At 43.9% G+C, this 15,462-nt stretch overlaps 1 protein-coding gene across 2 annotated transcripts in view; it reads right to left on the reverse strand.

Annotated features, from left to right (window-relative positions):
- Window positions 1-12,628: 12,628 nt before the first annotated feature.
- Window positions 12,629-15,462, reverse strand: part of TUNAR (transmembrane neural differentiation associated intracellular calcium regulator) — a 47,979-nt gene continuing 45,145 nt past the window's right edge. For both annotated transcript variants that reach the window (XM_079913471.1, XM_079913472.1), the window contains one exon: window positions 12,629-15,043. In XM_079913471.1, coding sequence (XP_079769597.1) covers window positions 14,858-15,043 — 186 coding nt within the window. In that variant the 3' untranslated portion in view covers window positions 12,629-14,857. The remainder of the gene's footprint in view (window positions 15,044-15,462) is intronic.

The following is a 15,462-nucleotide window of genomic DNA, read 5'->3' on the forward strand; positions in this document are numbered from 1 at the left end:
GCATGTCAATCTGCTTGGGCTTAAATTGAAGCTCTTCTACTTATTAGCTCTGTCCCATTAGCAGACCTGTTAACCTCTCCAAGCCTCAGTCTTCCCAACCGTAAGATGTGGATGATATCAGAAACTACCCCATAAAGTGTTGCAAATACTATTGAGTGTTCAGTAAATGTTAGCTATTATGAGAATCATGATGATGCTGTCACAGCCTTGCCATCCAAGGGGCGATGCTCCTCCTAATCTTTAGTCTAATTGTCGGTTCTGGTGATTATCCCTGGACCATTCAATGCTGGCCATGTGGGAAATTACTATGATTGACTCACCATGAGCCAATCAAGAGTAAGGGGGAGTACAGAGAGGTAGGATCTGGAAGAAGATGACAGCTCCTTTCTAGAATCACCTCAACTAAGAGAAAATCACCGTGCAGAAGAATGAGTTCTGTTTTAGCAAACAAGATTGTAGATGTCCAAGATCCAGTAGCAGATTCCCCCCTAACTAACAAAGCCAACATTTCAGGGCCTCTCAGAGCTGAACATGATTTTTACAAGGCCCTGGGCGGGTCACTGGCAACATGTTCACAGGGTCATATGTTTTGGTCAAAGTAAAATATTTTAACCACAGTTGGTTAATGTTGCTGTCTCTTTCCCATCTGATTTCCCCTCCATCACACCTTCCTCTGTGTCAGGTGACACTGGAGTGGCAACACCTGCATCTGGCTAAAGGGACATTGAGTTAGGGACACATTTATTTTTAGTTTTGTGGAATGAATTTATGTCATTCAGTGACTTTCATATATAGTTAAGCTGTTACTAGCTCACCCAGTGCAGGAAGACCTTCCAGGAAAATTGTCACTCATTTAACTGACTTAACTGGCATTAAGACCAAAAGTACAAGGCCAGAGATGGATTCTTAACATGAATATGATCTGCGGCACCTACCACCAGAAATATGTGGTCAACAGAGGAGGAGAAATAAGGTTTGAAATATACAAGGAAGAAGCTTACCTGGAAAATTTCTGATGCCTTCAAGCTTCCAGAGTCTCATAGTTGGATGGTTTTAAGCATACATGACAACTTGGATTTTAGAGCAGGAGTAAGGAGAATGTCTGCACATTATAAAACTGCTCAAGTCTTACACCGTGGGTGACATCTTAAAGAGCCTAGCAAATATCTTGGAGACTCAGAAGACACAAGATGCAAAAACTTTATTCTAAATGTGGGCGTTTAGTTGGCATTTAAAAATTTCATTTCCCTGATGATTAAGGACATTTTTATGTGATTATGGGTCATTTGTACATTCTCCTTTGTGAAATTTCTGTTCAAGTCTTTTGCTCATTTAAAAAAATTGGGTTGTCTTTCTTTTTATTATTGAACTGCATAAGATATTTGTGTATTCTAAGTCCTTTATCAGATAAATGTATCATGAATATTTTCTTCCAGCCTGTGTCGATTTTTCTAATGGTGTCTTTTGATGAATAAAAGTTTTGAATTTTATGAAGTCTAATTTATCACTTTACTGTTTTTTAATGAGTGCTTTCTGTGTCCCATCTAGGAAATCTTCACTTATCCCAAGGATGAGATATTCCCTTGTGTTTTCTTTAGGCAACTTTATAGGTTTAGCTTTTACATTGGTCTTTGACTCATGTCAAATTAATTTTGTATAATTTGTATGAGACAGGGAGTAAAGGTTCAGAATTTCCCCCCACATGGATATTCAATTGATTGAGCACTATTTGTTGAAAAGATTTTCATTTCCCCATTAAATCGCACTAGAACTTTTGTAAATAATCAATTGCCCTATTAGGTATGGGTTTATTCCTGACTTCTCTATGCTCTTCCATTCATCCCTCTGTTGCTCTTTACACCAAATACAACAACATCTTGGTAATAGTAGCTTCAGAGAGAGTCTTGAAATTAAGTGAGGGGCTTCCCTGGTGGCGCAGTGGTTGAGAGTCCGCCTGCCGATGCAGGGGACACGGGTTCGCGCCCCGGTCCGGGAGGAGCCCACGTGCCGCGGAGCGGCTGGGCCCGTGAGCCATGGCCGCTGAGCCTGCGTGTACGGAGCCTGTGCTCCGCAGCGGGAGAGGCCACAACAGTGAGAGACCCGCATACCGCAAAAAAAAAAAAGAAATTAAGTGATGTAAATCCTCAAACTTTGTTCTTCTTTTAAGACACTATTTTGGTTTTTTTTTTTTGTATTTTATTTATTTATTTATAATTTTATTTATTTATTTTTATACGGCAGGTTCTTATTAGGCATCCATTTCATACACATCAGTGTACACATGTCAATTCCAATCACTCAATTCATCACCCCCCCACCCCCACCACCCCGCCAGTTTCCCCCCTTGGTGTCCATACATTTGTTCTCTACATCTGTGTCTCAATTTCTGCCCTGCAGGGCGGTTCATCTGTACCATTTTTCTAGGTTCCACATATATGCGTTAATATACGATATTTGTTTCTCTCTTTCTGACTTACTTCACTCTGTATGACACTCCCTAGATCCATCCACATCTCTACAAATGACCCAATTTCGTTCCTTTTTATGGCTGAGTAATATTCCATTGTATATATGTACCACATCTTCTTTATCCATTCGTCTGTCGATGGGCATTTAGGTTGCTTCCATGACCTGGCTACTGTAAATAGTGCTGCAATGAACACTGGGGTGCATGTGTCTTTCTGAATTATGGTTTTCTCTGGGTATATGCTCAGTAGTGGGATTGCTGGATCATATGGTAATTCTGTTTTTAGTTTTTTAAGAAACCTTCATACTGTTCTCCATAGTGGCTGTATCAATTTACATTCCCACCAACAGTGCAAGAGGGTCCCCTTTTCTCCACACCCTCTCCAGCATTTGTTGTTTGTAGATTTTCTGATGATACCCCTTCTAACTGGTGTGAGGTGATACTTCATTGTAATTTTGATTTGCATTTCTCTAATAATTAGTGATGCTGAGCAGCTTTTCATGTGCTTCTTGGTCATCTGTATGTCTTCTTTGGAGAAATGTCTATTTAGGTCTTCTGCCCATTTTGGGATTGGGTTGTTTGTTTTTTTGTTATTGAGCTGCATGAGCTGTTTATATATTTTGGAGATTAATCCTTTGTCCGTTGATTCATTTGCAAATATTTTCTCCGATTCTGAGGGTTGTCTTTTGGTCTTGTTTATGGTTTCCTTTGCTGTGCAAAAGCTTTGAAGTCTCATTAGGTCCCATTTGTTTATTTTTGTTTTTATTTCCATTTCTCTAGGAGGTGGATCAAAAAGGATCTTACTGTGATTGCTGGGCATTTTTCTTTTATAGTTTCTATGGCCTTGTTTTCAAGTTTAGTGATCTTATGTATGTCCAAACTGCTGTAAACCCTATCCAGTGAATTTTTTTTATTTTAGAAATTGCATTTTTCAATTGGCTGTTTTATATAACTTCTACTTCTCTACTGAGATGCCTCATCTGTTCACTCATTACTTCCATCTTTTCCTTTAAATTCTGAAACATATTTACATAACATCTATTTTGAAGACTTTTTCTGCTAATTCCAAAATCTCTGTTATCTCTGGGACTGTTTCTTTTGGGGGTTATATTTTCTTGTTTTGTATTTGTAGCAATCTTTTATTGTATATTGGAAATTGTGAATGCTACATTGTTGGGAGTCTAAATTTCATTGTAACACCATATTTATTTATTTATTTGTTTATTTATTTAATTGATGCACCTTTATAGGGTGTTATGTTTTGTTCTATCTGGCAGTTAATTTACTGGCAAACCAGCATGATTTGTTTTTGTAGGCTCGTTTTTAAGCTTCGTTTGGGGGTTAGAGCAGTCTAACCCTATGGCATGATTTTCTGGCCCTCAGTGGAATGCCTGGTATATTTAGTAAAGTCTCTCTACTCTGGGTAATTGGAATTCCTATATATCCCAGCTATGTTTGACATACAGAGTTTCTGTTCAGCTCACAAACTCCCAGTAGTTGCCAGACCCTCCGTCAGGTAGCAGAGAGTCTCACCCTTCCCATTTATGGCATATTACCTGGCAAAGACTACAGGGGACCCTTATACAGATTTCTGGATCTCCTTCCCTGGGCAATTCCCCTTTCTCCAAATGCTGTACTGCAAAATACAGGTATCTCAGCTTTCCCAAATTCTCGTTTCTGCCTCTTCAGCTCAGTGAGACTGCTATACTCTGCTTAGGCTCTTCCTCCCATATTATTATCCAGATAATTCCTACAGGCAGAAAACCAGAAAGATCTAGGGGCTCATCTCATGTGTTTCCCTTCTCTAAGAATCAAAGTCCTGTGTGCCTGTTGGCTAATAATGTTGAAAACGGTGGCTTCATATAGTTTGTCTATATTTTAGTTGTTTCCAGTAAGAAGGATGATCTGGTATAAGTTACTCCATCATGGTCAAACGTAGAAGTCTGCTCAGATGTTTAAAATCCAGTAATTTGTTGTGATGTTTTTGATCATTATAAGTAAAGGTTCACTTTAGTATCTAATTTTGCATTTGTAATTTTGTATTCTTTTTCTTAAGGAGGGCCCCAAATTGTAGAAACTGTAGACTCCACAAAACTGAATCTGTCTTTTTAGAAGACTATTTTCTTGAATAAAAATAAAAGTTTATTGCACAAGCTGAAAAGAGCTCCACAGAAACCCAAGGGGAGGAATGGGGGCACTGCCAAGTTCAGGAAAACTCAAACTTGGAAGTGTCAGAAATACAAGTTTCTCCCTACCATAGTATTTTCACCTCACTTTGCCTGTATTAGTCAGCTATGGCTGAAAAACAACCATAGAATCTCAGTGGTAGACAACAATAACAATTTCTTTCTCATTCACACGTCTTCAGGTTGACAAGTGGCTCAGGCTGCAGGTGTGTGTTGGCTGGGGAAACTCTGATCCTGATGGCTCATTTTCAGACTCACGTGGCAGTGGCGGCAGATACCCAGAATATACTCTCTCATGATTATGTTAGAAGCTCAACAGGGAAAACCCAAATGCAGAAGCACAGAACCCAAGTGCAGAATCCAAATGCAGAATGTGATGCTACTATATCATGTTCACTAGCATTCCTTTAGCCAAAACAACTTATGTAGCCAAACCTAAAGTAAAGGCTGGGGAATTAACCATGGGAGGTGGGAAGAGGGAGGAGAATATATGTTACTATTACTGTATAGGAATAAAAAAATTAGACTCAATTATTCAAGCTACCACACTGTCCATATACTTCATTTGCTTCTTCTGCTTACTATACTCCAAGCCTTCAGGCTGTGCATTTTCCCAGCCATCTGTACATCATGAAAGCTGTCAATATATTTATCCTTCTGACCTAGATCCCTGCTGGAAACTTCTACGTATATAGCTTAGAAATTGGATTGGCCCAGTTCATCTTTTCGAGCCAGGTTACATATGTTGTGGTCCTTGGCTTGTCAATGGAATGGCCACCCTTGGCTCAGTCATCCATCCCTGGACAAATGGTGGCTAGCTCTGAGCTAAGAAGAGTCTGGCACTGTTTTCCTGCAGAGTACTAACTGTGAGGCAGCCTCAGCTAGAAGGGGAATTTTGGAATGGATGGTACCATGACTGGTATCTCTTGTGCTAGGAAGCAATACTGGGCAAATCATAAGAACTTCTGCAGTAGTTTTCGCCTCAAAGATTCTTCCACGTGGCAGGAAGCATGAGAAGTGGTGGGAGCTGACGGTGGTTGAAGGATAGTGGTGGAAGATACAGCAAATGAAGGAGTGTACTGACCCCTTCTAGGAAGGCTGGGCATAAGGTAACAGATGGAAGCAAAGTGCTATTGAAAATATCTACTCATCTGTATGGCATAAGAACTAGCTAATGAGAATGGAATTCCAACCAATAAGAACAGGTGTCAGCCCTGACAGCGAGCACCTCCATGCTGGTGTCTACCAGCTAAAGACCAGCTCTGGAAGGAGGAGAGGAAACAGGAGGGAAGATCTAGAATGAGACTCCCAAATCACCTTGCATCCCAATTATTGGAGACATAGTTAGGATTATCTGAAGTATAATGGAAGTATTCTAAACTTCAGGAGGAAGAATAAGTCTTGGTGTGTTACAATCCATCCCTGGAGATGCTATTCAGATATCATTGCCTCTAAGAAAAAAGTGCTCAGACAAGTAATTTGTCTCAAGGCCATACAACTAGTAAGTAACAGAACTCTTCAACTCCTTACACTTTCCAGATCACTTCGCAAAAGGGGTCTAGAATGTCATGTTAGAAGAGATGGTTACTAAGGCTGACTTCAAAGGAACTGAGTGGAGCCCTTTACTCTTTTGTCTTGGTGAAATAAGGAAAATAACTTCCACTCAGTAAGCACATTCTATATGCCAAGCACCGTGCTAGGCACTGGACACGCATGGTCTGTAAACCTTACCGAATTTTTGCAAGGTAGCATCCTATTTTATAGATGAGAAAATTGAGGCTCACAGAAATGACGTACCTCAGAAATACAAATGCCAGCTACTGTAGGAGAGTAGCAGAGACAAAGAACTTCATGGTGACCTCTTCAGCAGCCATGACTACGGCTCTGTCTTCTGGAAAAGCAAAGACCCAGCAGAGGGGACAGGAGAACTGGCTTGGGGGTTCAGGAAGGATGTACTCGTTCCTGATTGAGACTGATGTCTGGTCTCCAGCTGCTGCATCCATTCCACAGAGATTCTTCTGAGGATCACCTGGCATGCAGGGGGTTAAAATACATGGCAAGTTCTGTCTACATGGAGGACTTAAAAAATTTCCCATCCTGTCATACTGTTCACAACACACACACACACATACACACCTTTGTCTTCCTAATAATTATTTCTCTTTTCATTTTCTTTGTGAGTAGAAAACAGAGCTAAAATTTCAAATTACTGATGAAGTAATTGAACCTGTGCTCAAACTGTGCTCAGATTTTAATATGGAGTTACTTCCAAGTCCCTAATATTTAGTTTTTCAATTAAATAGACCTTTGCCATCATCCCACGTGAAGCTACACACAATTTCGTCAGTGAAAGGATTCTGAAACACCACTGAATCTGATTCTTTTATCCTTATTATTATTCCTTAGTGGAAAAAGATTTTAAACACACACCTTTTAATTGCTCTTATTAATAGCTAATAGAAGCTTACTTTCCTTACTTCCCAAAATGCTATTACATAAAAATGTAATCTACACACCTACACTGAGAGACCAGATTTATTAAATTCATGACATGAAAATGAAATATTCATTCAGAAATATTGAGGGTCCGGTCCAAGATCAATAGTCAATCGGTGGCAGAGTTGGGGCTTGAACACGGATTTTCTGGCTTTGAGCCCCATCCCCATTTCTGGATGATATCCTGGTCCTCAAAAAAAGCGAGATGGTGGTCCCTGGTGAGGAGAGAGTGATGGACTTTGTGCACACACTTATTGCTCAAATACCCACAGGCAATGGAATCACCCACCGACTTTTCTGGGAGAAAGTGTGGGAAGAAAGAACTACCACCCAGCTCGGGTGGCCAAGCCAACATCAAACCAGAATATTGCATTGAAGCTGAGTTCAAGTCTCTTTAATACAGAGGCAGAATCTTTAGAGCTTTAGAACCCAAAGTTCTGCAGCAGAGTCTTCAGAACTAAAAACACTAAAGTGGACTCTTTAGAACAGAAAACAAGCTACCAAGGAAAAAACATGGCCAACGTTGTCAGGTAATGACCTCAGAGGCTGGGACAATAGGGACTCAGCTGGCAAGAAGGTGATACAACCAGGGGAAGGACAAGCGCATTGGGGCGTGTTGCCCGATTCCTGTTCAGAATTATAAATACGAGTCTCTGCGAACTGATCGAGGGGTTAGCTAAGCTAACATGTATGGACACGCCAGTGGAACCTACAAGTTTATTCTGGAATATACAAGTTTGTGAGGAAATGTCTGAAGTCCACCTTTCCTGGGCTGGAGGTCCCAGAGGTTCGGTGACCTGTAAGCATCTCAGCAGCTTTAATTTGTGGCTGGTCCACACCAGTGGATCATCAGTCTGTGCTTTTGGCCTTTCATGATAGAAGCGTCTTCCTGATTAAGAGAAAGATGTCAGCTTGCAGGTCAGGGAGATTCGAGGAGCAACCTTTGCATCTCGGCAGAATTCAGGCTGGCTCACCTCTGCTTGATCTAACTTTGATTCTTTTAAGTCCCAATGAGACAGATACTAGTGAAAACCATTGTCCTTTTATTGCTTACTAGCTACAGTGCTTAGAACTATTCAGCTGTTACTCTTTGGCTTCCTGCCCTTGGCTGGGGGTGAGACACTTTGACTCTCTGTACAGGACTTCGGGTTGTGCTATCCTGCAGTGATTAGGGGCAGGTGACAGAGTTGAACGTCTAGGCTTTGGAGCCAAGTCTCTGCATACCTGGCAGGCTGCTGTCCCAGATAGGGAGAGGTGTGTTAATCATTTATTACCTTGCTGTAGAGACATCCGATCATGACTCTTACCTCATTCTGCATTCCCCATTATTGTCTAATAGAAATAGAGTAAATAAGCACATCTCTTAACAAAGAATCTTGTAGTGAAAAATTATATATTATGTGATCTTATTTCTCGTGGCAGCATGTAGCCCTTCTGTGAAAAGTATACACAGTTTTGTATAACTTGTTTACAAACAACAGAAAATATTAAGTCTGTTCATTCCATCTGCTTCCCATGAGAGGAAAGAATCATTATGTAATGATGTCAGAGGGTATTCCAGCCCCCAAGGGGATCTTTCTGGAGGCGTCTCATATAGAAGTCCTTCCTTTAGGGGATGGGCACCAGAAGGTCTTCTAGGAGAGTTTCTCAGAAGAAAAAGCAAGAATCTGGCCTCTGGAACTTTCTCTTCCTAATGTGTGTCGTTATAATAGCCAGTCTGGGCTCCCGAAGCAGCTATTAGGAAAGCGCTCAGATGGCCAGTGAGATTGTTTCTATTACAAACAGTGAAACACGAGATGGGTGGGCTTTCTGGTGTTCTTCAGGCCGTTGATGGAAAAAGAGAGCCCTAAGTCTAGGCATGGGTGATGGCAACAGCGAGGGAAAGGAAGCAAACTGGGGTTTAGAGGAGAGAGAGAGGGAGGAAAGAACGGAGGGAGGGGAAGAGGGAGAGAGAGAGAAGGAGGGTGAGAGGGAAATGTGGGAGAGAAAGAGACAGAGAAACAGACAAGAATTGTTCCTAGATTAGATATACATAGGTGTTTGTTAGAAGGAATATGAAAGAAAGTTTTGGCCCAGCGTTTCTTTAGTAAATGGTACCCATACGCAGTGTGTGATGCATGAAGCGAACTGTTGATAAGATCTATAACTTCAGGGTTTCTACAGGCTATTGCCCTGCACTGAGCGCAGAGTTCTAATAGCGAGCAGACGTGCCAGCCTATCCGCCCGTGATTCTGCCACCCAGCCACGTGCACGGCTTTCGGCCGGGAGCTGTATCGGCCTTCCCTCAGTTGACTTTCATGATGACCTGTGAGGCAGATGTTACGATCAGCTTTTTATAGATAAAGAAACACAGGGGAATAAAGACGAAGTGACCTGTACGAGACCAGCACAGCCACCAGAGTCCCAGGGGCTCAGAATCAGGCCCGAGCCCAGATGGTCATCCTGGGTTCACCTGGATCAACATCTCCAAACATGCCTGATCATCTGGGAGACGCATTAAAAAGACCCCAGGCCAGGCTCCACGCCAGAGCTATTAACCAGAGATCTGGGGGAGGGGCCCGAGAATATGCATTCTTAAAAAAGCATCCAGGTGATCCCCACCTTCATTTTAGTCTGGGAAACAATGACTTGTGGGGATACCACCTCAGACCACTCTAAGGGGTGCTGGGCAAGGGAAGGGCAATGCTTGGGATTTTTTTTTTTTTGAAGTATAGTTGATTTACAGTGGTATGTTACTTTCTGCTCTACAGCAGAGTGAATCAGTTATACATATACATATAGCCACTCTTTTTTAGACTATTTTCCCATATAGGTCATTACAGAGTACTGAGTAGAGTTCCCTGTGCTATACGGTAGGTCCTTATTCGTAATCTATTTTATATACCGTAGCGCATATAGGTCAATCCCAATCTCCCAATTTATCCCTCCCCCCATGGTAAGCATAAGTTGGTTTTCTACATCTGTGACTCTGTTTTGTAAATAAGTGCATTTGTACCATTGTTTTAGATTCCACATATAATGCTTGGGATATTTTAAAGAGCAAGGCTGAGTAGTTCGTAGAAAACACTGACAACCACCTAAAAACCACCAACAGTGAGAGAATGGGGAAATACGTGATGGTACATCTAAGCAACAGAATACCAAACGGCCCTTACAAGTGGTTTGTCTAAATAGATCGATGAATATAGGCGCATATTCACAATTGTTAATGAAAAAATATATGCGGGCAACGTTTGCAGCATGGCGCCATTTGTGTGAATTGTAATATTTAATATTTTTTTTAAATATTTATTTCCCCTACTCTTTATAGGGAAATGTCTGGATGGCCATCTAGAATGTTTTTGGATCTAGCAAATAACAGAAATGAGGGAAGCTGTCCACTGTCACAGGGAACGTGGGGACAGTGACCTAAAGAGTGGCCCTACCTAAAGGCAATGGAATTTTAAAACTTCAAGGAAAATGGTCTCACCAAACAGATACGCAGGCCAACTCGTCTATAATTTCTATGCTAAACACTAGCAGTGGTTGCCTCTAGGTGGCGGTATTTGGGGATTCTTAATTCTACAGAACTTTATTTTAATTCTGTAGAGTTTTTTTAACTGCAATTTTTTCAGCTGTAACTACGCATGTGTGATTTATGAAGAAAGGAAGAGTAGTTCTGAGTTGCTTGTCCGTCAGTCCCCTTTCGTTGTTGGCATAAAAGGCCTCTCTCCAGCCCCCCTGCAGGAAAGGGCACCTCAAAGCTGTGCTCTTTGGGGTTAGGTTGTCACATTTCTGAGGGCGAGGCAGGGGCAGAGCCCCGGATCCTCTGAGAGGCCATTTGCTTTGCATAGAAATCCCAGAACAAGCAATGGGAAAGGTTTTGTGGTCCAATACCCAATACCCAGCAGCAATACCCAATAACCAGCAGCCCTTTTCATGAAAGTAAATCTCTGCATTTTCCTTTCCCAGGCTACCTTTGAGAACCCTGGACTACAGAGCTGTGTGACTTTGGGACTTGATCTTGTCTGGGCCTCAGTTGGTTATTGGTTACTAAAAAGAAAAGAAAAAGAAAAACAGAAAAAGGGTCTCTCTGTCCTGTCCTCACCCCAACCTATAGAATCACAGGGGCCTCAAGCCCCTCTTCTGCCTTCCCACAGTCCGGGTCCCTCACACTGAACTTCAAAGTCTTTGAGGCATCCTGTCCCCAGCCCCCTGGAGATCTTTATTTCGGGGTTTAAGTGTCATTCTTTGGCTGTCAAGGTGAAGGCAGCAACTTCTGGAGCCGCTGACGTCATGGTCCCCAGGCCTTTGCTACGTCAACTCACCTTTCCAGGCCACGCTTTTTCCATCAGTTAAATGGGGTTAAAATACCTACCTGATGGGGTTGGGGGCTATTAGCACCCCTCGTTGATAGCTGAGGGAAACCGAGGCTCACAGAGCTGTGTGAATCGCCTGCCATCACCTAGATCATATGAGGCAGAGATGGGATTCAAGCCCAGGCTGTTTCTGGCCATCGGCAAGCACCTCGCAGCCCCAAACCACCAGGGCACACTGCCATGCGTGCCTGGCTCCCCCCTGCCAGAGCCTGGGCTTTCTGGGGTAGAAGTTAAAGGCAACGATTCAGCCACACCGACCAGGCCAGCTGCCTTGTGACAAAGGAGAGGCAGGCGTGGTGGGAAGCTGTGTGCTGGGACTAGCCAGACGGCTCCAGCAGGGCTCAGACCCACAGTCTGGACCACACAAGGTACAGACGGCACACAGATGCGGAGCCAGGTCTAATTCTACTGGTTTCCAGGTGTGCGACCTTGGAAAAGTCAATTCGCTGTTTTGAGCCCCTTTCTCTTTCTCTTGTAATCTGGGGGTAGGCGTGCATACCTCACGGTGTTGATGTGAGGGTCCCGTATGCTGGCTGGGAAGTATACAGCCCTCGTGTCATTTAGGTCGTTGCTATTGGTGCCAAGGCTGGGCTCGGCGTGCTTAGACACTCAAGATCCAGGGCCACGGGCTGCTTTCCTGTCACATCCCCTCAAGATGCCTCGGGATCCTGGGGGAAGCTGCGAGTTCGCCCAGTGCGTGTTCTCGGGCTTTCCTAAATTAGAGCAGAAACGAAGGCCTCTCTCTGCAAGAGAACAGTGCCGCCACGTTGGTTGGCAGTCACTGAACGGGCAGCGTTATTTCTAGGCTGTGGATTAGGACAATCTAGAAGAAAAATCGGGGAGCTGTTGAGATGATTGGAAAGGCAGTTCTTCCCCTCAATAAAGTCCAAATGAGTACACTTGGAAACTCACCAGGGCTTCTACAGTCCAAACGGAACAGTTTCAGTTGAACAGTCATGTTGTTTTGTGTGCTTTTTTTTAATAAAACAACAATATGTATAGATAAAGGAATGACACGGAGTTTTAAAAATACCAGGACGCTGCAGGGGGAAAAAGGACGTCGGTAGTTTTTTTTTGTTTTTGTTTTTCCATTGCACCTTTATTGTTTACTCTGTCCACTGTTAAGAAATCTTACATAGTCTTTCTAGAACCACACAGAACCTGTGAGACGGCCCCCTCCCCTGATAGTCCATTATATTTCTAACCAGCCTCTTGGCCCTCGTCCTTACACGTGGGACATTCTGCCAGGGTGCAAGGAGTTCCCAGGCGTTGTTTATTTTTATGAGGGAGGGATGGAGGGGTGCAGAGCCCTCAGCAAAGCCATCGGTTTGCATCTGACCCCCGAGGGCCCTTTCCTGGACCATCCCCACCTCTCTATTCCCTCTTTTCCCAGCATTTGACCGACCCTCACTGGGCTAGGGAATCAGACAGACCGGGGGTTTGCATCCTGACTCACCACTAGAAGCCACCTGATCTCAGGGAAGTTTTCCAATCTCTCTGAGCTCTCCTTTCTTCTTCTACAATGTGGGATGAAGACTCCCTAGCTCACTTACTGGGAAGATTCAGTGACTTAAAGGAATACAGGATCTGGCGCAGCGCCTGGCACATGTACTCCCTGAATGCACATCAACTTTGTTTCTTCTGGTGGGGAAGAGAAGACACCTGATGAGAGCCGGGTGCTCAGGGCATTTGCTTTATAAAAGGGCCCGGTCCCTAGCAGAGTCCAAGAAATGACTCTCTAACAGTAGAATTTCAGACACCACAACAGAGGGATGGAGAGACCTGGGGGTGGAGATCTCCTGGGCATCATTCGAATCCAACTAGGCAGACTGCTGCTTCTTTTGCCCACGGGCAAGGCTGACACTAGCAGAAGGAATTCTAACACTCCTTTTTTAAGGCCGTGCTGCTGCAGCCCGTGAAAGGCCCATTTCAGGGAGCAGAACAGGGCAAATTCACATTGATTCAACTGTTCCTGCCAGGGAGGAAGTAGCTTCATGTGGGTATAAACCAGGAACTTTAAGAAATGCAGCAGTCTTCTAGGGTGATCATTGCATCCCCTTCTAGTGCCCTTGTAAAAGTCACCTGTCTCAGGGGTGTCCTCACAGCCTGAAACACCCAGGTGAGCTCCTACAGTGGGGAGTCCATGTGCCCTTTACACCCCACCTACTCTGAAAAGGATCCCAGGCGGCTCATGAAGGAAGGAATGATGCACCTAAAGCTCAGCTTTCCCCCTTGTCCTTCCCATCTTTCATAGTATGTGGCCATTAAAATCAAATGTGCTCAACAAATGGTCACAAGAATGCTGCCAATAAGAAGCTGGATACTCCATCCTACAGTCGATCTGCAGATGTAGCCGCGCTCTTCCTCCATGGTAGTCCTTGTAAAACATTGTTTAAAGCTGATCTATCACTCAGCCCTTGTTCATGCATAATTCTCAGTAAGGATACGGTACATCCAAGGTCCACATGCCCACGATCGTTTTATATCTCCGATACAACAATAAAAAGCCGCTCAACAGACAATCTTAAAACATGCGCCAACCAAGATCACGGCTGGTATTACGGAAACACGTCCTCCAGACTGAGACGAGCTAGAGGGAGAGAGAAGGTAAACAATACAAGATGACAGAATGAGGACTAGCGTGATTACACAACAGAACGTCTGCAGTCTAGGGGTTCAAGCAGGTAGAACCAAAGAAAGCTCTATGGATCCAGGAGCGCCTCCCCAAATATTTGGTTCATGCTAAAAAATAGAGCACGTTTATTAAAAATATATATTTATAAACCTCGATATGAACAGATACACACGTCAAGCCAATGAAAAAAGAAAAATAAGTTATCTTCCCAGTATCAAATAGACACTTTTGATGAATGGGATGCTTGCCAAAGGATGGTCCCTGTGGTTTTTTGTACCAAACAGCTCATCGAGTTAGGAGGAACTGCGTGTCCTGGGAGACACACCATGAGCTGCGTCCACTGTGAGCTGCGTCCTCCCTGTTCCTCTTTTTGAACATGTGACATCCGTCAGCGACCTGGGATAATGAACCACTGCACCCATCCGCTCCCAGACGACGTCAAAGGCGAGTCTCCCAAGCGTCCTTTCGGGTCCCCTGCCGGCGACGCTGAGTTCCTTGCTGTGTGAATGAGTTTTGCTGGATTCATTGTGCTTCAGTGTCTGATCCTCGCAGCAGGATCGGTTTCTTCTGGTGACCCTTTATCAAGTTCGAAGGTACATCTGATTGAACGGTGTGTGTAGGTCAGAGCCGCTTGTTTGCGCAGTGTCCTGTCACTGATCTGCCGACACACAGGACTCTTTTGGCCATCCCAAGGCCTGCGCACCCTCTGGGCCTTTCACAGAGTGGTGTATATGTACACAAATATGATGACGACGAGGTTCAGAATGGTCCCGAGAATTCCCAGCATCGCCAAGACACTCTCTTCTTTGCTCTCTTTCTCCTGGCCTCCTCTGTCTTCATCATTTCCACTCGTGATTACCATCTTGGTTGCCAACGTCTTTATCTTCCTCCCCAGGCTAACCTGTAGTTGGAAAGAGGCAGCACAAAAGATGATGGTTTGTAAGCATCCTCTCCATAGCCAGGCAGATTGGGCAGGGCAGTGATTTCCTGTCTGGGGACTAGATCTCAGGTGGGGGTGAAAAATCTTCCATGGAACCAATCTTGGGACCCATTGCTCTTGGCCGTGGAGAAATGGCAGAGCACGACTGATCCATTTCAAGGATGAATGTCCTGACACTGGCATAAAGAGATCAGCCCTGGAGTCCAGCCTGGGCGCCACCTACTCCACTGAGGTTTTGATTTAGCCCTTTTCCTTGAAGCAGACAGCTGCACAGTAGTCTGACTGAAACATGTGGGCTCTCCCACAGCGACGGCAATTTGACACACGTTCACATATTGGATCCCACCCTAGAGGAGTGCTGTCCGGCATATGCACGAAGT

Source organism: Stenella coeruleoalba, assembly GCF_951394435.1.
Source record: "Stenella coeruleoalba genome assembly, chromosome: 2".
Taxonomy (NCBI): Eukaryota; Metazoa; Chordata; class Mammalia; order Artiodactyla; family Delphinidae; genus Stenella; species Stenella coeruleoalba.